This window comes from Nicotiana sylvestris, chromosome 11 (assembly GCF_000393655.2).
Source record: "Nicotiana sylvestris chromosome 11, ASM39365v2, whole genome shotgun sequence".
In the NCBI taxonomy this organism is placed as follows: Eukaryota; Viridiplantae; Streptophyta; class Magnoliopsida; order Solanales; family Solanaceae; genus Nicotiana; species Nicotiana sylvestris.
Genome location: NC_091067.1, coordinates 108922761 through 108946553, shown reverse-complemented (window position 1 = coordinate 108946553; position 23793 = coordinate 108922761). Strand labels below are relative to the sequence as shown.

The 23793-nt window shown below is 41.2% G+C and overlaps 2 protein-coding genes across 2 annotated transcripts; both read right to left on the bottom strand.

Moving 5' to 3' along the window:
* Positions 1 to 11044: 11044 nt before the first annotated feature.
* LOC138881456 (uncharacterized) lies at positions 11045 to 16924 on the bottom strand. The gene is made up of 7 exons (XM_070161683.1): positions 16678 to 16924; positions 16290 to 16444; positions 15684 to 16193; positions 15318 to 15641; positions 14906 to 15237; positions 13803 to 14105; positions 11045 to 11402 (listed from the first exon to the last, which is right to left on the bottom strand). The coding sequence occupies exons 1-7, from the start codon at positions 16922 to 16924 to the stop codon at positions 11045 to 11047; spliced, it is 2229 nt and encodes a 742-aa protein (XP_070017784.1).
* A 5783-nt stretch (positions 16925 to 22707) lies between these two features.
* On the bottom strand, positions 22708 to 23677 carry LOC104238827 (dehydration-responsive element-binding protein 1A-like). Its single transcript, XM_009793308.2, has one exon. It carries the CDS (start codon positions 23578 to 23580, stop codon positions 22873 to 22875), a length of 708 nt encoding a protein of 235 aa, XP_009791610.1. The 5' UTR covers positions 23581 to 23677; the 3' UTR covers positions 22708 to 22872.
* Positions 23678 to 23793: the final 116 nt, after the last annotated feature.

Genomic DNA, 23793 nt, shown 5'->3' with positions numbered 1-23793 from the left:
AAACAAAGGGATAACGACATGCTCAGGAAATTCGTGTTGAGGTTTCAGATGGAACGAATGGACCTGCCTCCGATTGAGGGAAATTGGGTTGTTCAGGCATTCACTTAAGGGCTCAACCCCCAAAGCTCTTTGGCTTCGCAGCAGCTAAAATAGAATTTGATAGAGTACCCAACAGTAATTTGGGACGAAGTCCATAACAGGTACCAATCAAAAATCAGAGTCGAGGACAATCTACTCGGGGCCCCTTCTGGGTCCGTATATCCCATCAGAACTAATGACAGGTCTAAAAGAGTCGTCGATCATGAACCAAGACCAAGCAGAGATCGGTATCAACCATATAGCGGAGATCGTAGGGGCAACGGATCCTCACATAACCCTGCGAGGAATGAAGAAATAAGCGATCGAAGTCATAATAGCTGGGGACTCATGAGCAAAAACGGTTTTGACAGGCCGCTCGGGGATAGGGAGGCACCGAGGTTATCGGAATACAACTTCAATATCGATGTCGCCGACATTGTATCTTCCATCGGACGCATCAAAGATACCAAGTGGCCTCGGCCTTTGCAGTCTGATCCTGCCCAAAGAGATCCCAAACTGATGTGCAAGTTCATGACACTCATGGGCACAGGACCGAAGACTGCCGACAACTAAGAGAAGAAGTAGCCCGAATATTTAATAATGGACACCTCTAGGAAATTTTGAGTGATCGAGCAAAAAATCACTTTAGGAATAAGGACTCCAACAAGCAGACCGAGCAAGAGGAACCTCAGCACGTCATTAACATGATCATTAGTGGAGTCAACGTCCCCAGGGACCGATGCTAAAGCACACTAAGGTGTCCATTACAAGGAAAAAATGAACTCGAGATTACATATCGGAGAGGACCATCTCTTTCAATGATGAAGACGTTGAAGGCATCGTGCAACCGCATAATGATGCCATGATAATTTCTGTACTCATACATAAATCTCGGGTTAAGTGTGTGTTGATTGATCCACGTAGCTCAGCCAATATCATCAAATCGAGGGTCGTAGAGTAGTTGGGTCTATAAGACCAAATAGTGCTAGCAGTCCGGGTCTTAAACGGATTCAACATGGCATGTGAAACTACTAAAGAGTAGATAACCCTGCAAGTGAACACCGCTGGGACCATTCAGGAAATGAAGTTCTACGTCATCGAGGGGTATATAATGTACAACGCTTTATTCGAAAGGCCATGGATTCACAAAATGAGGGAAATACCCTCGACACTACACTAGGTATTGAAGTTCCCCATACCTTGAGGGATCAAAACAGTTTACGGAGGGCATCTGGGTGCAAAAGAAATATTCACGGTCGATGAGGTGATCCCAATATCCGCACTCTCAACATCAAAGAAACTGGAGTCGGTTAGTAAGGAAGAAATTAAATAGCAATTACCGACACCGGCCCCGATCGAATCGGAGAAGCAAAAGACAGGCGAGGGTCGTGACTACAGAGTTCCTAGATCGTTCATCGCCCCTGGCGATTCTGATGCCACCAAGTCGATGGTTGAGGAGCTGGAGCAAGTCGTACTAATCGAGCACTTTCCCAATCGGAAGGTATACCTGGGAATGGGTTAACTCCCGAGCTTAGGAAAAATCTCATTGAATTCCTTATAGCTAACATAGATTTTTTTGCTTGGTCCCATCTTGATATTGTAAGCACGTGATTTTTGCCCAATATGAGAATTACTCCCAAAAAATTCAAAAATAAAATGATTTTTCTTTGGTGTGCAATTTTGTGATATTTTATGATATTTTTGAATAATTATTTGTATTTGTCTGTGCATGTTTATTTGTTAAATTATTAAAAATACAAAAATATGTCGCATTTTGCATGTAGGATTTAATTCTACAATTGTTAGTAATTAAATTTGTTTTACAAAAATTAAAAATTACAAAAATAGGCATCGTTTGCATTTTTAGCATTTAATGTCCAAATATACAATTTTATGCTTAATTATTACTTAATTGTGCGTTAATTGTTATTGGGAGTTAATTTGCGCTTTTATAACTTAATTTAGTTCTTAATAATAGTTTAAGTATTTTTATAATTTAGTTTTAGAAAAATAAAAGAAGAAAAGAGAGCGAAAATATAAAGAAAGTCGGAATTGGGCCTCTTCTTCAATTTCAAGCCACAGGCCCAAAAAATGGCCCAATCTTCCCTACGACCCAGTCCATTTCGAACTGGGTCGACCCAGTCCATAACCCAAAAGACCCAAACCCCCTTTGTCTTTCATTTTTTACAAAACAAAAACAAAAACATAAGAAAACCAAAAAAAACCCTAAAAACTAAGAATCCGCCCCCTCCCCTTGGCTCCTTCTTCTCAAAATTTTCCAAACACCCCAACGTCCATGGCTATACCCCAACGTCCATAGTTGACCTTCACCAGCCTCCCTTCCAACCAACTTCTGCTCCTCCTCCTTCATTCTTCATTCAAACCACCAAACGACACAACCACTTGCAAGCTCGAGCTCGACATCCATGGGCGCCGCTGCTGCGTCTTCGTCGTCAACAACTAGTCCGTCGTTGCTACTCCATTCCAGCTACTTCTGTGTCCTCGCTCCAGCTGCTTCGTCCGCTTCTTCATCTGCGTCGTGCGTCGTCCATGAAGAATGCCACTGATTTGGCTGCAATGGTCGCTGCTACTGTTTCAGTTTTCTTCATCGACGACCTTAGCAACATGTCGACCTCCCCTACTGCTTCTGCCATCGTCGTCCATGGTGGCTGCTTTCAGCTCCTTCACGTGACCAAACGAATCCCCAGTTGCCTTTGTTCCTTCACTTCTACCGCGTCAACTGCCGATAGTGCTTCGGCGTGGCTTCAAGTTGTTTCTTAGGTTCGTGTTCGTCGTCGTTTGGTCGAGCTTTGGTCGAGGTTCGTCGAAACAGTCCATACATATTCGTGTCGATACGGTTAGTAGATTTTGAGTTTTATTTTTGTCCGTATTTCGTTTTGATATTTCTCGAATCTAAAATCGATAGATATTTGATTTCTGGTTTTGTTCATGTTCATATGTTTCGTTAAGTTAATTTTCAGATTTCAAAATGGAAGTTTAATTAGTTGTTTTTCATATTTATTTCATGTTTGTATTATTGTTTAAGTGAATATTTGTTAGTTTAATGTTTGTTAGATTCAAATTGAAATTTAATTAATTATTTCTTCAATTTGTTTCATGTTGTTATGTATTTTCCAGAAATTATTAATGTTGTTTGAGTCGAATTCGTCATGTTGTTTTTGTTTAAAACAAATTTAATTCATGTCCATACTTTGTTTGATTGTTCTTGAATCCGAAATTTGTATAGTTTGATTTCTCGTTTATCATTTATGATTATTTCTTGAATTTGTCTCATAATCTTGTTTAAGTTTAATATAGGAATTGTTTGTTGTAATGTTGTTAGAGTTGATTTGAAGTTCAATGTTATTGAATTTAGAAATCTGAATATACTTGTTTGTTGTTGTTGTTGTTGTTGAATCTGAAAATAGGTTTGTTTGTTGCTAAAATATTGTTCAATCAAATTTTAGTTGTTCTTTGTTGTTCAATTTGTGTTCATGTGATTTGTTGTTGAAATGTTGAAGAAATCATGTTCATGTGATTTGTTGTTGAAATATTGAAGAAATCATGTTCATGTGATTTATTGTTTAAACATTGTTAGAAATTGATCATATTGTCTATATTTTGGTTAAGTTTGATTAATTGATTGTTATAGCTGATGGGGGTAATTTGGTAAATCGCAGTACGTTTGGGGGTAAAATAGTAATTGTAATAAGGTCGGAGGGGTAGTTTAGGAATTGTACATGTTTGTAATTTTTATGTGAAGCATGGGGGACAAAATGTAATGGGGTGAGTTGTGATATAGTTGTTTAATATAAAGGGGGGACAAGACAAATTTTAGTGTGGGGGAATCTTATATTTATTTATGTTAGGCATGGGGGACAAAATATAATGGGGTGGTGTGATATATTTATTTAATGTAATGGGGATGAGTGGAAGATAATGGGTTTGGTAGAGAAAATGGGTTGATTTTAATTGATTAAAAGATTTATGGGATGGGATATATATAGAAGTCTTGAATCTGATGTAGAGAACATACAGATAGACAGAACACAGATAGAGAGAACGAATCTGAAGATAGGAGAACAGAACAGAAAAGAGAGAATACAGAAATAGAGAAAAAAAAGGGCGGAACATTTAAGAGAAAGAAAAATTCCGAAAAATATTTAAGCTTTCAAATAAATAAAAAAAAAACTAAAAGAAAAAATCTTTTGCTTTCTTTCTTTGTTTGAAATCAGTATTAATTGTTGTTGTTTCATTCAAAGCTTGTAGCTTTTGTTTTTGGGATTACTGCTCTACTGGTTTGCAAACTCTTTTCCTGGATTGTTACTGTTGCTGGGCTGTTGTTGCTGTGATGTACTGTTATTACTGCTGCTGATTCTCATATTCATTTTCTTTTGCTTTCAATATCAGGTACACAACTGAAAAGCTGGTTATTGTAATCCGAATATGAAGCATGAATACATATGAAGAATGAATTTTGAAGTTTTAATTTCGCTTTTCTTTGTTCCTTTTGTTGATTGTATTTAAGCTATTTCATGTATTATTGAATAATAATTGGTAAGAAAAAATAACATAAGTTAGTCTTTAATCGGTTTGGAAAAATGGGTTAATTCATTAAGTTATGAAGGTTTCAAGATTATCAACAGTAGGTTAATCATGAATAAGTAGCTAAATTTAGCTAAGGCATGAATTTAAATTAAATTTCGTAAATTAGGCATTAAGGCATGATTTGAGTTCAAGCAAGATTAGAAGAACGTTTAAGTCTAATAAACTTTCTAATAAGCTTTAGTAATTATAGTTAAATCTAGTTTCAAATGGTTGTGAATAATTAATATCAATAATTTTTTTATAACAATGCTGAGTTGTATTTGATTCTTTTGGATATTAGTTGTTGAACTTTTATTTTTATTTATAATTTCGAAATTAAGAGTAAAATTCCTTTTTCATCAATATTTATATTAATCTAGCAATTAGTATGTCATGTTTTCTTAAAATAAAAAAAGGCTAGTAATTAATTAGGATTTTCTTTCTTTATTTTAGAGACTAATTTTTATAGAAAAATGTAGTCGCTTTAAGATTTGTCCATTAAAAATAAATGAGATGAGCCTCGCTTAATAAAATATATAGATTGCGGGGTCCTCAATAAATGTACATTTAATTGCTTAGAATTAGGGAGGAGCCGTTTTAGCAAATTTCACGGCCCTACCCAAAATAATGATACGCTAGTCGCTTTAGGCGCATATTTAATAATGTTATTTTCTTAAATACGGGTGTGCATTTATGTAACCCAAATCCAAATCTCAACGGAGTCGAAATGTGTTGATAACCACAGGTGCATTGATTGCGACGTGGTTTGAAATACGTTTTCACAATGTTGCAATTCTTCGTAAAATAATAACAATAAATAAAAAATAATAAAAGCGGCTAAAGGATAAAATTTGCACATAAGTTTATAATACGTATTATATCAGATAATCAAGCCGAATATAACAGTTGAGCGACCGTGCTAGAACCACGGAACTCGGGAATGCCTAACACCTTCTTCCGGGTTAACAGAATTCCTTATCCGGATTTCTGGTATGCAGACTATAATATGGAGTCATTCTTTTCCTCGATTCGGGATTAAAATTAGTGACTTGGGACACCCTAAATCTCCCAAGTGGCGACTCTGAAATAAATAAACAAATCCCATTTCGATTGTCCTTTAATTGGAAAAACTCCCTACGCCCCTCGCGGGGGCGGAAAAAGGAGGTGCGACAGATATGACAAGGAACCCGTCGGAAATAACCACTCATAAGCTGAGCTTGGATCCACAGTTCCACCTGGTTAAATAGAAGAGGAGGCCTCAGTCCGAAATCAATAATGCATTCATCAAGGATGAGGTATCCAAAATCCTTAAAATAGGTTCCATTCGGGAAGTTAATTACACGAATTGGTTAGCTAACGTAGTGGTAGTGCCCAAAAAGGGGAATAAATTTAGAATGTGCGTAGATTACAAAGACTCAAACAAGGCGTTCCTTAATGAATCTTTTCCTTTGCCTAACATTGATCGAATGATCGATGGGGCAGCCGAGCACGAGATACTCAGCTTTCTCGACACTTATTCTGGGTACAACAAAATTCGGATGGAACCGGGCGATCAAGGAAAAACTTCTTTTATCACTAAAATTTGGCACCTATTGTTATAACGTAATGTCGTTCCGATTAAAAAACACCGATGCCACCTATCAATGCCTAGTAAACCAGATGTTTGAAGAACAAATAAGAAAATCAATGGAGGTTTACATTGACGACATGTTAGTTAAGTCCCTGCGAGTAGAGGACCATTTGAAACATTTGCAGGAAACCTTAATATACTGAAGAGATACAATATGAAGCTGAACCTGGAGAAATACGCATTCGGGGTCGGATCCGGGAAGTTCCTTGGATTCATGGTGTCCAACCGAGGGATTGAGATCAATCCCGACAAAATCAAGGCTATAGAAGCTATCACTGTGGTGGACAGTGTCAAGTCCGTTCAGAGGTCCTACGATAAGAGCCATCAGTTCTTTTTGTTACTAAATAAGAAGAATAACTTTTCATGGACCCCGGAGCGCCAACATGCTTTGGAAGAACTCAAACGACATCTCTCAAGTCAACTCCTTTGCCATACTCTGAAGGTGCACGAGCAATTGTACCTGTATTTGGCGGTATCCGAGTAGCGGTAAGTGGAGTCTTAGTCCAGTAAGAGGAAGGTACGCAATTTCCTGTCTATTATGGCGAGGCCGAAACAAGATACCCTTACGTAAAAAAATTGGCGCTCGCTTTGCTAAGCGTCTCTAGGAAGTTAAAACAGTATTTTCAATACCACCCCATATGTGTTGTAACTTCTTACCCACTAAGGAACATAATGCACAAACCCGAGATTTTAGGCCGATTGTCCAAATGGTCCGTAGAGATTAGCGGGTACGATATCGAATATCGACCCCAAACCTCCATCAAATCTCAAATTTTGGCGGACTATGTGGCTGACTTCATGCCTGCTTTAATACCCGAAGTCAAAAGGGAATTGTTGTTAACCTTGGGGTCTTCTTCTGGAATCTGGACCCTTTTTACGGATGGTGACTCAATCACCACGGGGTCCGGACTCGACATCGTGTTAAATCCACCTACGGGTAACGTAGTTAGGCAATCTATTAGAAATTTGAAATCGACTAGCAATAAGTCTGAATATGAGGCTATGATTGCAAGTCTTGAATTGGCCAAAAGCCTGGCGGTCGAAGTGATCGAAGCTAAGTGTGACTCCCTTCTTTTGGTAAATCAAGTCAACGAGACATTCGAAGTAAAGGAGGAACGAATGCGAAGGTACTTAGATAAATTACAAGTAACACTGCATTGATTCAAAGAATGGACCCTACAACACGTACCCCGGGATCAAAATAGTGAAGCCGATGCTCTGGCTAACCTGGGGTCATCTATTGATGATGACGAATTTAGCTCGGGAACGGTCGCAAAGCTCATGAAATCGGTAGTGGAAGAAGGGCACGTGGAAATAAACTCAACAAGTTTGACTTGGTACTAGAGAAATGAGTATATAGACTACTTGAAGACTGGGAAGTTGCCATCGAATCCTAAAGAGTCGAGAGCTCTACGCATAAAGGTGGCCAGGTTTAGCTTGCCCGAAGATACTTTGTACAGAAGAACATTCGATGGCCCACTCGCCATATGTTTGGGGCCGGGAGACACCGAATACATCTTCAGAAAAGTTCATGAGGGCACCTGCGGAAACCATTCAGGGGTAGAATCATTGGTTCGGAAGATAATCAGGGTCGGCTATTACTGGATCGACATGGAGAAAGACGCAAGGGACTTTGTACAAAAATGCGATGGCTGTTAGAGACATGCTCCGATGATCCATCAACCCAGAGAACTACTACACTCGGTCTTGTCACCTTGGTCGTTAATCACGCCCAACTATACCTTATAAAAAGGACACACAGACGTTGTAAATATAATCTGAGTATTTAGCCTAGAGTCGAACCCACAAGGAATTAACCTATCAATTACTCTCGTTAGACTTACTAAATTCAACGGAATCAACTTCCCAAACATTGTAAATAATAATTGAGAGTATTTCTGCTAACTACGAATGAAAGTAAATAAGCAACTAAAAACTAACTATGATTAAGTGTAAACAATTAAGAGAAGGTTCTAAGGTTATGATTTCCCCTATTGATGGAATTCCTTCCGGTTATGCTTCACATAGATTCACCAAATATTCTCTGTCAATCATGAGCACTCTTATTACCGTAAATCTCTCCCAAGTAATCACGACAATTTACTAGACGCACTCTCCCGAGTTACGCTAGCTAGCTTTATTTATTACAGCTCACTTTAGATTGCACTCAAGGCTTTGTTATCCCTAATTCCGCCTTTAAACCCTCGGTTATTGATCCCTCATATACTTTGGGAGTGGTGTTGTTCAACAATTACCTAATATGCACTCTTTCCCGAGTTATGCACACTAAATAGGCACAGCTAATTGAGGATCCTATCAATTAACTACAACAAGCACATAGTTGAACAAATAGAGATTAAACTGGGCAAACTATATTAACATAACAAGAAGTTCATCTTTCAATAAGTTCCATCAAAACCCTAGACTAGGAAATTAGCTACTCATGACAAAACAAGATAAAACTACTAAATTATTCATAATGGGTAATTGCAGTAATAAAGAGAAGATAGAAGAACTCTAATGTTTTGTTACTCTTCACATACTTGTTCTTGCCTCCAAAGTAGTCTAAAAACAAGCTTAAACATGTCTTGGGCGAGCTTTTAAAGTTTATAAGGGTTTGGAACAAGTTTTCCCCGAATTACACTTTGGTCCAAAATTTTGTGGTATGTGAACAGTTCACCGTGGTCGCGGCAAGACCGCGGTGAACGCTGAACATTCTGACTCGAGTACTTGATCTATCGCGGTTCCACCGCACCTCAGTCCATTTTTTGCTTCTTTATGCTCGGGTACTTCTTGGTTGGGCGTTTTCTTCACCTTATTGACTCCAAAACACTCCGTAGTGCTTCCTCACTTAGATTATTCCCTGCGAAGTAAAAGAACACCATTTAGAGCATTTTGTTATCAATTCGCCTATAATACAACAATAAAGCATGGTAATATTAAGGTGTAAATATCATCTATATAGCCTAATATCAACATCCCACACTTAAATCATTGTTAGTCCTCTATCAATCCACCACACTCTATCAAAGTTCCTTCCCTAAGCTTTTTTCTTAACGACTCACACTTTGAACAATTTACCAAAGTTGCACCTAGTTGTGAACAACCTTTGCCTCAATAGTCGAATCTTTCGTACCATGAAATATTCGCACTTACTCAAACTACTCTATACAAGAGTCAAGACTTACCTTTCCTTTGTGAATCACATGCCCTCACATCACACAAGGGAGTAGTTAGACAATCGATACGATTAAAAACAATTAGGAACTCAGATGGACAAAATTTGCTCACTCTTCAAAAGAATATTCACATGCCACAAAGATGCAGTATAAGCTTGCCCGTAGTGTAATACTCTACTAATCGAGCCTATCCAGTCTAAGATCAATTAGGACTTCATTTGGTTGTAATGTAGGCCAAAGGATGTGTAGGATATATTTGGATATAGTGACTAGCCTCCCTAAGCACTTTTAATACACAACACATTAACATTCCATATCATTCTTATGTCAACCAGATATTCCCCACAATTCATTTATAACAACCCATTCCTTTAGGTGCATTTGCCTCAAGCTACCACTTATCAACTTCTACATTTATTTAATTTTTTTTTTCTTTTTTTCATGGCGCTTCTTCTTTTATTCTTCAAAACTGCACCTTTCCTCTATTTCATTGGCTCCACTCAAAACCAAACCACCACCCCAAACTTTAAATTTTGCATATGTCAAACCCATTCAAGTGTTCATGGGAGGTAAAAGGGTTCAAACAGAAGGCTATTCAAACAATTGGGTAAGGTTCGCAATTTGGTTGCCAAAGAAACAGGCTTATAGGCTCAACAGGGTTAACTAAGATGTATTCCATTCAGGTGGGTTTACGTTATATATATCTGGCTTAACAAAGAAATGCCTATATCACTTCTAAGACTGAATGAAGCTACTATTTCGCTTTGCAAATACACAGGGCAAGTTCTAGGCATCAAATGTAAAGCATAGAATACAGTATAGCTCACACACACATGGCACATGATTCACTCCGAATTGATTTATCAAGACATTCTCTTTTGAGTGTTCAAGTCAGCTACAAACACACAACTTTAAGGCACTTTTAGCTAGAGTCAACCATTGAGACTAGGCGCTACACTCTAGTGTCGATTGTGTTCAGGTGTACTAATGCCAAAGGATTCTCTTTCTATTCAGCTCGTAGCCTATCAATGCTAAATAAAACTAAAAACAAAATAAAAAAACTACCTACACATGGTTCAAGCTAAACCCTTAGAATAGAACCGTGGCCCAACGAAAAACCAAGGGGGAGTTACTACACTACCTAAAAATAAAATAAAAATCATTTTGGTATTTTCTCTAGACTAACTTCCTTCAAGAACTATCTCAAATATCCGTCATCAGGAAGAGTCCTTATATATATATATATATATATATATATATATATATATATATATATATATATATATATATATTTTGTTCGACGTATGTCCCTCAAGAGACCTGTTGAAAGGTATCCGTCGTTGGGCCAAGTCGAAGTTAATTACATGATCCTACCCTACTAATCAATCAAAAACAAAATTAAAGCAATAGCATGCAAGGTTACACAATCTATTTACAACACAGCCACCCCCACCCCACACTTAAAAATATGGCATGTCCCCATGTCAACAAATAAAGAGCAGAGTAAGGAGGGGGACTTCCCTGAAGATCAATCCTGAGCAGAGACGGTACCAGGATCGAGGTGACATGCTCATCCTAGCGCTCGAAGCCATCCCATAATCTTCTTCTCCGACTTTGCCTGTTGAGTGGTCAGAGTCTTAACTCTGGTGCCCAAGTCTGTGACAGAAGTGCGGAGACAAGCCATATCCTGCTCCAGGGCTGTCATGCGGGTACTGCAGCGGGGCTGTGAAGGGCCCACCTCATCAACTCTTGTAGGTGGTGGGATCTCAGCTACCTCAACATCATCATCATCAGATTCATCATCCGATTCATCAACATTCACTACCGGCTCTATCCCAATTCTGATTTTTCTTGCGAGGAACAGGTCTTTCAGTGGCAATTTCCCATCAACTCTAGGGTCTTCAAGGACTCTAGCAAGACGGCACAGCCTGGTGACTAGAGAAGGGAAGTAGAAGCCTTTGAGCAACTCAGGTGATCTAATGAGCATCTCGTATGGAGGAGCCGGGCCATATCAAAATCCCTATGGGCCATGAAGCAGTAGATCACCACCGCTCGTGGTAGATTGACATCGGTCGTATTGCTAGAGGGCAACAACCGACTGTTGACAATTGTTAGCCAACACTTAGCCTCCCAATTGAGAGACTGGGAGTTAAGTATGATCCTGTGCTTTATCCATATGTAATCTCTGTCTGGCACACAGATAGTTTCAAGAAGAGTTGCCCACAAGGCACTTGATTGGTTAAAGGTACGATAAGCATCAGCTTCCCCCCTGAACACTGGCAGCCGGTACACCCTGCGGATGGCCTCGATGGATGCATTTACCCGGGTATTGCGTACAGTAACAACCCCATTCTCATGTTCCAGGCAGTTAGCATAGAACTCCCTTACCATCTGAACATTGGCTTCCTCCGGTACCTCAAAGAGGATGTCTAGCTGACACCTCTTCAACTCATTGAAGATATTCGGGCATTCCACCTCTAAGGCTTCTCGGTCAATATGTACCTCATGTAGCAATTTCTTATCTGCCTTTGCATTGTACTTATCCTCTGACGGTTTGGAGACAAACCTGGTGTTGTCAAATTGTGGTGCACTGGCTTGACCCCTGGCCCTCGAGAGCTTCCCGGTTCACTAGCGGAGGACACGGTGTTGCGTCTCTTCCTACTACGGTTATGCCCATTTTTTTTATTTATTAATTTATTTTTTTATTTATAGGAAGTTACATAAGAAAACACTAACAACAATATTAGTGGGTTGCCTCCCACGCAGCGCCTGATTTAACGTCGCGGCACGACGCAGACAAGCGCATTTAAGGCTCGCTCGGCCTCTGAGGTTCCGTCAGGTGGATCTCTGACACTTCCTTTGGTTCTTTCATGCCTATGTATAGCATCACTCTCTGCCCATTGACTCTAAATGTGTAAGAGTCTTTCTCTTAGGAAATCTCTACAACCCCTGAAGGGAATACGTTGACCACTCGAAATGGACCAGACCATCGTGACTTAAGCTTACCAGGGAACAACCGTAATCTTGAGTTATAGAGCAATACCATGTCCCCAGGTTTGAAATGTCGCTCAACAATGTTCTGGTCGTGCAACCTCTTCATTCTTTCCTTGTACAACCTTGTGCTCTCAAAAGTAAGATGTCAGAACTCGTCAAGCTCATGCAATTCAGTGATTCTTGTTGTGCTTGCAGCCTTAATATCTAGGTTCAGCCGTTTTAGTGCCCACCAAGCTTTATGTTCAAGTTCCATTAGTAAGTGGCAGGCCTTCCCGAACACCAACTTATATGGTGACATACCAATTGGTGTTTTAAAAGAAGTTCTATAAGCCCAGAGTGCATCATCTAGCTTTTTCGCCCAATCAGTTCTTGTGGCGTTCACAGTCTTGGTTAGCACACTCTTTATCTCTCTATTAGACACTTCCAGCTGTCCATTGGTCTGTGGGTGATAATGGGTAGCCACCTTGTGGCGTACATCATACTTTGCTAGCAACTTCTCAAAGGCTCTATTGCAGAAGTGGGTGCCTCCGTCACTGATAATTGCTCTTGGGGTCCCAAAACGGGTGAATATGTTCTTCTTCAAAAACCCCACCACCACTCTTACATCATTAGTGGGCAACGTTGCAGCTTCTACCCATTTGGACACGTAATCCACAGTAACAAGTATGTACTTATTGCCAAAGGAGCTGACGAAGGGTCCTATGAAGTCAATCCCCCAGACATCAAACACTTTCACCTCTTGAATCGGGTTCATGGGCATCTCATGGCGACAGGAAATGTTCCCGGTTCGCTGACATTCATTGCAGCCCTTCACCCATTGGTGCGCATCTTTAAACACTATTGTCCAAAAGAAACCGGCCTCTAGCACTTTTGTAGCTGTCTTGACTCCTCCAAAATGCCCTCCATACGCTGACGCATGACATGCCTGCAAAATAGAAGATTGTTCTATCTCGGGGACGCACCTCCGGATCATATTATCAACACATATTTGAAATAGGTAAGGTTCATCCCAATTATACATGCGGCAGTCACGATAAAACTTTTTCTTTTGCACAAAGGAAAGGTCATAGGGAACTATACCGCTGGCTAGGTAATTTGCAAAGTTTGCATACCATGGCACTTCCTCAAGACTAGTAGCGAGCAGCTGCTCGTCTGGAAAGGTTTCCAGAATATCCTCAACCTCAACTGAGTTTTTAGCTCCCTCAAGTCATGATAAATGGTCAGAGACTTGGTTTTCTGTGCCCTTACGGTCATGAATTTCGAGGTCGACTTCTTGCAGTAGCAACACCCAACGAATCAGGTGCAGCTTAGACTCCTTTTTTTAAATCAAATACCTGAGAGCTACATGATCAGTATATACAATTACCTTAGAGCCAATCAGGTGCGATATGAATTTGTCGAAAGCAAACACCACCACCAACATCTCCTTCTCTGTCACAGTGTAGTTCAACTGGGCTCCACTCAACGTTCTACTGGCATAGTAGATTAGATGCATTAGCTTGTCTTTCCACTGCCCCAGCACTACCCCCACTGCATAGTCACTGACATCACACATGAGTTCGAAAGGTTGCTCTAAGTTGGGGGAAACAATGATGGGTGCTATGACTAGCCTCTTTTTCAACTCCTCGAATGCTACCCTGCAATCATCAGAAAACAAGAAACGGTGATCTTTTTCTAACAACTTACAGAGAGGGTTTGCGATTTTTGAGAAGTCTCTTATGAATCTCCGATAAAAACCGGCATTCCCGAGGAAGCTCCTGATTGCCTTGACTGATGTTGGAGGTGGCAGCTTTGCTATCACGTCAGATTTCGCACGATCCACCTCAATTCCTTTACTGGACACTCAGTGCCCCAAGACTATGCCCTCTTGTACCATGAAATGACACTTCTTCCAATTAAGAACCAGGTTAGTCTCAATACACCGCTTCATCACATGAGTCAGATTTATAAGGCACTCATCAAATGTGTTCCCCACCACTGAGAAATCATCCATGAATACCTCAATTATGTCCTCTACCATGTCAGTGAATATGGCTATCATGCACCTTTGGAATGTGGCGGGTGCATTGCATAGGCCGAATGGCATCCTCCGAAAGGCATAAATGCCATATGGGCAAGTGAAGGAGTATTCTCTCTGTCCTCTGGTGCAATGGAGATCTGATTGTACCCTGAGTAACTATCCAGAAAATAGAAGTGTGACCTCCCTGCCAATCTGTCTAGCATCTGATCAATGAAGGGAAGTGGGAAGTGGTCTTTCCGGGTGGCTAGATTTAACTTTTTGTAGTCCATACAAATTCTCCAGCCCGTGACGGTTCGTGTTGAGATCAGTTTATTCTTATCATTTTTTATCACCATCATGCCACCCTTCTTAGGCACACATTGCACTGGGCAAACCCAACTGCTATCAGAGATTGGGAAAATGATTCCCGCATCTAACCACTTTATCACTTCTTTCTTCACCACTTCCTTCATGTTGGGGTTCAGCCTTCTTTGGTGTTCCCTGAAAGGTTTGTGTCCCTCTTCCAGCAGAATCTTATACATACAGTAGGCGGGGCTGATCCTCTTAATGTCTGTCATGGTCCACTCAATGGCAGTCTTACACTCCTTGAGTAACTGCAAGAGTTGTTGTTCCAGCACATCTAACAAACTAGATGAGATAATAACAGGTAATGCGGAGTCAGTTCCAAGGAACTCATACCTGAGATGGGCGGGTAGTGGCTTCGATTCCAGCTTTGGCGGTTCTTCAATATATGGCTTGGAGGAGTTTCTCTATTTTCCAAGTGCAAGGGCTCAAATTCAAGAGTTCTATCCCAGAACCATCTGCCCTCTAATGTCAATACCTATTCTGCCAGTTCTTCTCCATTCAGCTCATCTAAGTTCATCAGACATGCAACAAGAGGGTCCTCAATAGTTAGCATCTCATCATCAGTTTCCACAATTACATCCACGACATCAATAAGAGAGCAATTGGTAAATTCACTTGGTCGCCTCATAGATTTGTGCACATTGAATGTTATCTCTTCATCGTTCAATCTCATCTTGAGCTCCCCAGTCTCACAATCAATGAGAGCTCTTCCAGTGGCCAAGAACGACCTTCCCAAAAGTATGGGAATTTCTTTATCTATCTTGCAGTCTAAGATCACAAAATATGCAGGGAACACAAATTTCCCTACCTAAATCAACACATCATCCAGGATACTTGAGGGTCTTTTTACAGTCATGTCAGCCAGCTGCAACAACATAGAGGTGGGTCTAGCTTTTCCAATCCCCAGCCTCTTATAAATCGTTAGGGGCATAAGATTTATGCTCGCCCCTAAATCACAAAGTGCTTTGGCGAAAGCGAAGTTACCAATAGTGCAACAAATTGTAAAAATCCCTCGGTCAGATAGCTTCTCAGCAATTGGTCTAGTCACCACTGCACTGCAGGTATGAGTAAGAGTCACCGTGGACAAGTCTTGGAAATTGAATTTTTGGGGCATTAAGCCCTTCATCATATTTGCGTAACTAGGCATCTCTTTCAAAGCATCTATCAATGGAATATTTACCTGGATTTGTTTCAGCATCTCCAAGAATTTCTTGTATTGCTCCTCTTTTTGGTACTTGGCCAGCCTCTGAGGGAATGGTGCGGGAGGTCTCTTCTTCCCAATGATTTGGGATTGCTCTTTATCAGCTGCTACCTCAACTACTTGTTCCTGGGCCGTCTTAGCTTCTTTCTCAGTCTCAATCTGAATGTTATGTTCTTCCTAGGCAGACTGGACTGTCACCTCTGTCAGTTTCGTTGACTCGTCTAGCTCAATGGGCACTTGTATGATTGTCTCAACCTGTCTGCTTTCTCGAGCCCTCTCTTGATCCACGTCCAAATCTATGCCATTACGTAAACTCATGCCATCAACTGCTTCGGCCCTTGATCTTTTGGATTTATTTGGGTGTTTGTAGGTAATGTCCCATGAGGATGATTGTTTAGAGACATCGAAATCTGGCCCATTTGTACTTCAATATTCTTGATAGCTGAATCCTGTGCATCTACTCTTTCACTGATTTTTGCATTAGACCCAATAACCTGCTGCATCATTGCCTCAAGTCTAGCAAACCCATCTTCCTATCGTCCACCATGCTGCTGCTGAGGATGATGATACCCCTGCTGCTGATTTTGATTGTTATATCCCTGTGGCCTTGGGTAAGGTGCCATATTGTTAGGAGGTCTCATACCTCCCATGTTCCCATTGTTGAACTGTGGTTGAACTGGCCTGTACGACTGATTTTGCTGGCCCCAATTCTGACCACCCTGTCTCTGGCCTCCATAATTAGACACATAATTTATGTCTTCAAGGTAGTGATGATGATCATGTTCTGCATTCCACTGGTTACCAATTGGCTGACTAATGCAAGATGTGCACAAGCCCCCATTGGTAGTATCTACGATGTGTACCTTCTGCTTCTGCCCTGACTCTTCCATATTTTTAGTGAGTATACTCATCTGTATCAGTAAGGTGGCCATATTTTCAGCCATAGAGTTGGATGGATCTAAGGAAACTGAGTGAACCATTGGAGTGATAGGTTCATTCCTGGTTGTCCATCCCAAATTCTATGCCATCTTGTCAAGTAGACTCTGGCCTTCTCTCCATGTTTTGCTCAAAAATGCTCTACCAGCTGAAGCATCAACATTACCTTTCATGCTATCTGACAATCCAATGTAAAACTGCTGCCCCAACATCAGATCCGGAATACCGTGGTGCGGACAAATAACCAGCATCCCTTTGAATTGTTCCCATATTTCATGCAGTGTCTCCATTTGTCTCTGTTTGAAACTCAAAATTTCATCGATTTGTTGTGCAATCTTGTTGGGCGGGTGGAACTTGTTCACGAATTGCTTGACTGACACCTCCCAAGTTGTTATGAAATTAATGGGGAGTGAGTTTAGCCAGGTCTGGGCAGCTCCTGTCAATGAGAACGGAAATAATAATAGCTTGATTGCTTCCGGAGTTACGTTGGGCTGCCTTTGGGTTTTGCAGATTGATAGGAAATTCTTCAAGTGATGTTGAGGATCTTCGACTTGTGACCCCGAAAATAGTCCCTTGTTTTGCAACAAGTGCAACATGTTATTCATGATTTGGAATGATTCAGCCTGTATCTGCGGGACTAAAATCGTTGTGGCCATATTTTCAGCTGTGGGTTGTGCCCAGTCATAGAGAGCAGCCTTTGGCATAAGAGGTTCCACTGGCGCTATTGGTACAACTGGGTCTTCTTAGTTATCTCCCATGTCTGGTTCGAATTGTTCAGTTGTTTATTGTTGGTTGTTTTTCCGATTTGCCCGATTCAAGGCCTTGAAAACTTTCTCGGGATCTGATAATGCTTCAAATACTTCACCAGTTCTCGATGAGTTTCTAGGCATGCACCTGTACAACCAAGTCAACCAACATTAAAATTTCAATGTATAGGTTGGGTGTAGAGAAAACTGACTACACTAAGAATTTTTGTATTTCTTTCAATCGTAATTGTCGGTCCCTGCCATGGGCACCTAGTAAGGCTCAATTCATATTGTTTATGACTGGTTATTTTTCTAAATAAGTCGAAGCTCAAGTGTTCGAGAAAGTCCGAGAAAAAGAAGTCATCGATTTTATTTGGGACCACATAATATACCAGTTCAGGATATCGGCTGAAATCGTATGTGATAACGGGAAGAAGTTCATTGGAAGCAAGGTAAGAAAGTTTTTCGAAGACCACAAAATCAAAAAGATTCTATCCACACCCTACCACCCCTGTGGAAATGGACATACGAAATCTACAAATAAGACCATACTTCAAAACCTGACGAAAAGGTTGCCTGATGCCAAAGGGAAATGGAAGGAAATTCTGCCCAATATCTTGTGGGCGTACCGTACAACCTCAAAATCTAGTACCGGGGCCAAACCATTTTCGTTGGTCTGCAGTGCCAAAGTGCTAATACCGGTCGAAGTGGGGGAGCCGAGCCTCAAGTTCTGATTTGTGCCTGAAGAATCAAACTGTGAAGCCATAAACACGAGCCTAGAACTATTGGACGAGAGGCGCAAGGTTGCCCTAGTCCGGTTGGCTGCCCAAAAGCAACATATAGAAAGTTACTACAACTGAAGACCCAACCTCCGACACTCCAATATCGAAGACCTGGTGTTAATAAAAGTAACACTGCACACCTGGAACCCAAATGAAGGAAATCTGGGACCGAATTGGGAAGGACCATATCGAGTCGTCGGGATTACCGTCAAAGGTTCATACAAACTCGAAGCAGAAAATGGTGCACAACTACTGAATAATTGGAACGTGACACACTTAAAGCGGTACTACTGCTAAAGTACGACCTCATTCACCTTTTTATAACATTATGAATCGGAGAAAACTTTCAGGCAACAACCAAACGGGAGTGGGACTATTAGGTCTGAAAGTACGCGTTGTACTCTTTTTATCTTGAACCGGTTTTGTCCCAAATGGGTTTTCCGGCAAGGTTTTTACAGAGGAAACAGTAAATCGTGCAAACTTAGAATTGAAGATCGGTTTTTAAGCGGAATCAATGGTCGTATCAACTGTATCCGAGCCCTCACTAGATCGACCTCGAATACTAGGTGCCATCACCCTTGATTTGGACTTCTTAACAAGATAAGAAGGGGACGTTGTAATTAAACAGTTTAGGCCTGGTGGTTAAGATTTATTATAAGGGCCAAACGTCCAAATGAACTGTGCTCGCATAGCACACCGTAGCCATAATCCAAGATTTGCACGCTTTCAACCATGTACTTTACACACAGAAATGAAAGAAAGTTCCCACTTTGCTATTACATATTTTTGCCTTTTAAAGCATCGAGCCTAAGGGCTAGCCCTGTTCGAGGACTATCAAGCCCAAGGGCTACCCCTATCCGATCCTAAGGGATATTCCTATTCGGGGATTATCGAGCCCAAGTGCCACCCCTATCCGAGCCTAGAGGGCTACCCCCACTCAGGGACTGCCGTCCGAGACAAGTTCGGGCGGCTCGGGTTATCGAAACCCGGAGGCACAAAACCTATGAGACAATGCCCAAATCTAAAAGGCTACGGCCACCCTAAAAAATGGTCCGGAGACGTCCGAAGCCCGTAAATCAAAATATAAATCCTTCAATAAAAATTCAAACCTACCAAAATGTTACCCTCGATAAAAACATCGTCTAAAAATACTTATGCATTTTTGAAAACTCCCGGTCACTCCAAGTTTCCAAAACATCGAGCAGATAAAACATTGCATCAAGGTCGGTTTCTTTTTGAACATCCGAAAAAAATGACTTGTTATTACATTAGATCTTATGCTAAGGCATTATAAATATTTGCAAAAATGAGTATTATGAAAAGATGCTGAAACAGTTGAAATTCCCAAATGAGGGAATTTTATATATTCCAGAATATCTTAAATAGGCCCAACAAAAACACCCTCAAAATAAACAAAAAGTACGTACCCCCAAAACTAAAAAATCCTAAGGCATTCACGCCTGATCTTCACCGGAGCTCAAGTCATTATCGGAACCATCGGGGCCTTCGGAGTCTTTAGAACCCTCGGAGCCCTCCTCACCTTCAGGTTCGGCTAATCTCTTGGCCTCGACCTCAAGTCTTTTGGCCTCCTCGATCTCGGCACATAGATCGAAGCCTCGAGCATGAACTCTTCGAGGGTCTCCCTCCAAGAAGTCGCCTCACGTATTTGACAGTGGTCTTCAGGTGGGCCTCAAATGCCTCAACATCGGTTTTGTATTGGGTCACCATCTCCTCGGCATCAACAGAAGTCATATCCAGTTGGGACTTCACTGCTTCGAGCTCTTGTCCGAGGGCATCCAATTTCACGACGACCGAGCTCAACTGTACTTAGAGATCTTTACTAAGCTTAGCCCATTTATCATCTTTCTCTTGTGCCACCCGGAGGTGAACTTCTACTGAAGAAAGCTTTGCAAGATCAATTTCTTTCTCCAAGGCCAGATGATCAATTTTGTTCCTCCACCTGTGACCATGACTTGGATCTCGTCCATCTCCTTTCGAAGCTGGCCGATCTGATCATTTTTTTGCTGGACCTGCGAGTTTTGGTCGTTATCCACTACAACTAGTTCCTCGTTCTTCAATTCGAAAATTTTTACCTTTTCGGTCAAGTCGGCATGCTCCTGCTGCAAGACCGATGCCTCTCTCTAAGCCCGACCAAGCTTGGCCTGAAGGTTCTTAATGACCCCTTTTTCTTGCTCCCTAAGGAGCTTGTATGAATCCCTCTTCTAGGATAACACCTTAACCTCGAGTTCAAGCTGGTTGACCTCGACTCGGTACCGCTGGAAACTCTTATGGTGAAGTACCGACACCTGCAAAAAGGCAAACAAAGTGTAAGAAACATCAAATAAAGATAACTATGGATAGATAGAAGGAAACGAGGCCTTACCCGATTCAGCGCCTACTACGCCTCATTGAAAAGGCATGGCACGTTCACCACATTCATTTTTGCCTGGTCCTCCTCGGTTACCGGGAATCTGAGATAGCTAGCTACCCCCACAAAATCGGACAAAACCCGGGCATCCTCTGGGATGGTCAGTATGATCGACCTCTTGCGACCAGGGTCCACGCCCGAAGAAGGGATTTGATCGACCAAATTCGGGCTCGAGCTCAGCCCGCCAGCTTCCGACCAAGTGTCTTTCTCGTACCTATTGCAGAACTCCAGAACTGGTTCGCCAGAACCAACGTGAATGGATAAATGTAGACACTTATGTACCCATCCACATGGGTAGTAACGACATCCTCGAGCCCGGGGACTACTACGTCCTTGCCTTCCCAATTACAGTCTTTACAGATTATGGGAAGAACATCCTCAGTCACGGAACATATGTATCTAGAGACCCATTCGCCCCCGTCCTATTTACGCGAGGTTTTCTCAACCTTAAATTCATCAGCGATAGAGCAGCCCCTAGGAACGAACTCTTTCAAAGGAGGCTCGGTGACCGGTTCGTTAGTAACCATAACAGGGGAAGTCATTTTAAGGACGATCACTTCAGGGGCAACCGGTTCAGTACCAGCGGTCGGTTGAGAAGATGAAGATGCAACTTGTTGAGGAACGATTTTTGATATTTTGGCCATTGTGATCTGGGGGGGGGGAGTATTTGAAAATTTGAGAAATGAATGCAAAGTTTTGACGGGTTTTGAAGATGGAGAACATGGTATGAAGAGTTGAAGAAAATTTGGGCAGAAATCTGGAGATTGCTATGGAAATTGAAGAATAAGGATGCAGATATAAAGGTTTGAAGAAGGTTTGATGATGGCTGGAAAGCTCGAAGGAAGTAATTTGGTTGAAAGATAGAAAAAGGACAAAAAGAGGAAGCTTTTATAGGGAAATAGCCAATGCTTCGCATTCAAAGGCAACTTGTCGGTGAGCGACCCGTGTCCGAAGTCAGAACGACGCAATTGATGGGACATTTTCGGCTCCCTTTTCGTAACGTAAAAAGAAAGGAACCAGAGTCATCTGTCATTTCCTATCATTTCAGCAAGCCTACTCTCTGAGAAACGAGGGGACTATCTGTATACGGGTAAAACCGGGCCCATTAAACACCTCAGTTTCTCGGTAAGTCAAACGGAGCAAGAACATCACCGTAATGAATCGAAGTTAGTGCGAGGAGCCCCTCGTATCGGGGCTTGGGCAAAACACTTGTCGTCGGAGATATCAGGGTCATGTCCTCCTGGTCCGGCTCAAGGATTAAGACTTCGGAGAGCATTACCAAATGACTGCACATGACTAACAAAGGGTCGTGATGTCCATGTCCTACCTGATATCACGACGTGAATCTCGGCCCATATCGGTAGAAAATCAGTGATTAGCGAAACAGAAGATTTTTAGTTTTCTTAGAATTGTGCTTAAAATTCCCCTACTATACAAAGAGGAAAGCTTATTATCTATGGGACACATTGTAACACACATATCAAGGCAATTTATTTCAATTCTCTTTGTTGTTCAAAGTTCTTATTTTTGTTCTTAAGTTATTCATAAGTGCAAGCTTGGAATCGAGGGCAGGTTCTTCATCGAGCCATCAATCGAGCTCGGAATTACCCTTATTATTGGTTTGGTCATTTATTACGTCTTTTATTTGCTTAATCTAACATCATTAATTACTTATACTGAATTAATCTACATATCCTTAAAACCATATATAAATTCAATTGTTATCCGTTTTGAGGGTAAACACCCTCAATTCTCATTAAGGCGAAACTATTTTCAACTGCTAGTGCTACTACGAATACATAATCCCAAAAAATGTTTAAGTTCGAATATCCACACAAAAAAGGGATTGATATACTCAATTTTCCATTGCATTTTAATTTGACTGTACTTACAGGGAACTAAGCTACTCAAAATTAGTCTCAACAACTATTTGCTAATTAAATTGATCAATAGCTCCATAGAGACATGTCAGCATGATCAGCTTCCATTCCATATCCGTCTATAATACATTGAGGTGGAGGTAGCATTAGCCCTTCGGCCATATTCGCAAGTAATCCCGGCATGTAAAACAGCGCCTCCTCGTCCAAAAACAACACATTATCTGGCAATTCTGCAACCACCTCTTGTATGACTAGGTCAATAATAATTTCCCTAGAGTTTTCTATGTCTGATTCTAATGGCCGAAATGCTTCGGCGGCTTCAGCAGCCGCCTTCTGAATATCCTTGGCGGCCGCTGAAGCCGGGATGGGTAACCTCCAAGCCGAGTCAGCAAAGTTCAAACAAGCTGAACGGCCTTTTAGAGCTATCGCTGCCACGTCATGAGCTCGAGCCGCCATTTCTGCGGTAGGGAAAGTGCCAAGCCAGATTCTTGATTTCTTATTGGGTTCTCTTACTTCACAAACCCACTTATTGGAATTCCTCCTCCTTATTCCTCTGTAAACTGGATGTCGAGTTTCACGAAATTTCTTCCTACCTGCACGTTTCTTTGGATAGTTCGAAGCTAACATCACTTCTTCATCAAAATAATTAGGTGTCCCTGAGCAGCTGCCATTATCGGACGATGTTGAAGATTCAGGCAGTACTTCAGCTGGCAACAAAGAAGTTGACAGTGTAGGAATTAGTGGGTCGAAATTGTAGTTTCCAAAAATATCCATTCTTGATCAGTGAGGAGCTAGTACGTACTCTTGGCAGTTGGAAGTGTACTGAGGAAAGCTTTGAGAGTGGATAATTCAGTTTAAGATTTCCTTTTGAGTCAATAAATAACATTAAGAAAAGCTATTTATAATATATGATAAGTGAAGTGTTGCATAGGAAAGAAAGCTTACGGTTTAGACATGAACACGGACTGTGTTAGCAGGAGACAGGCT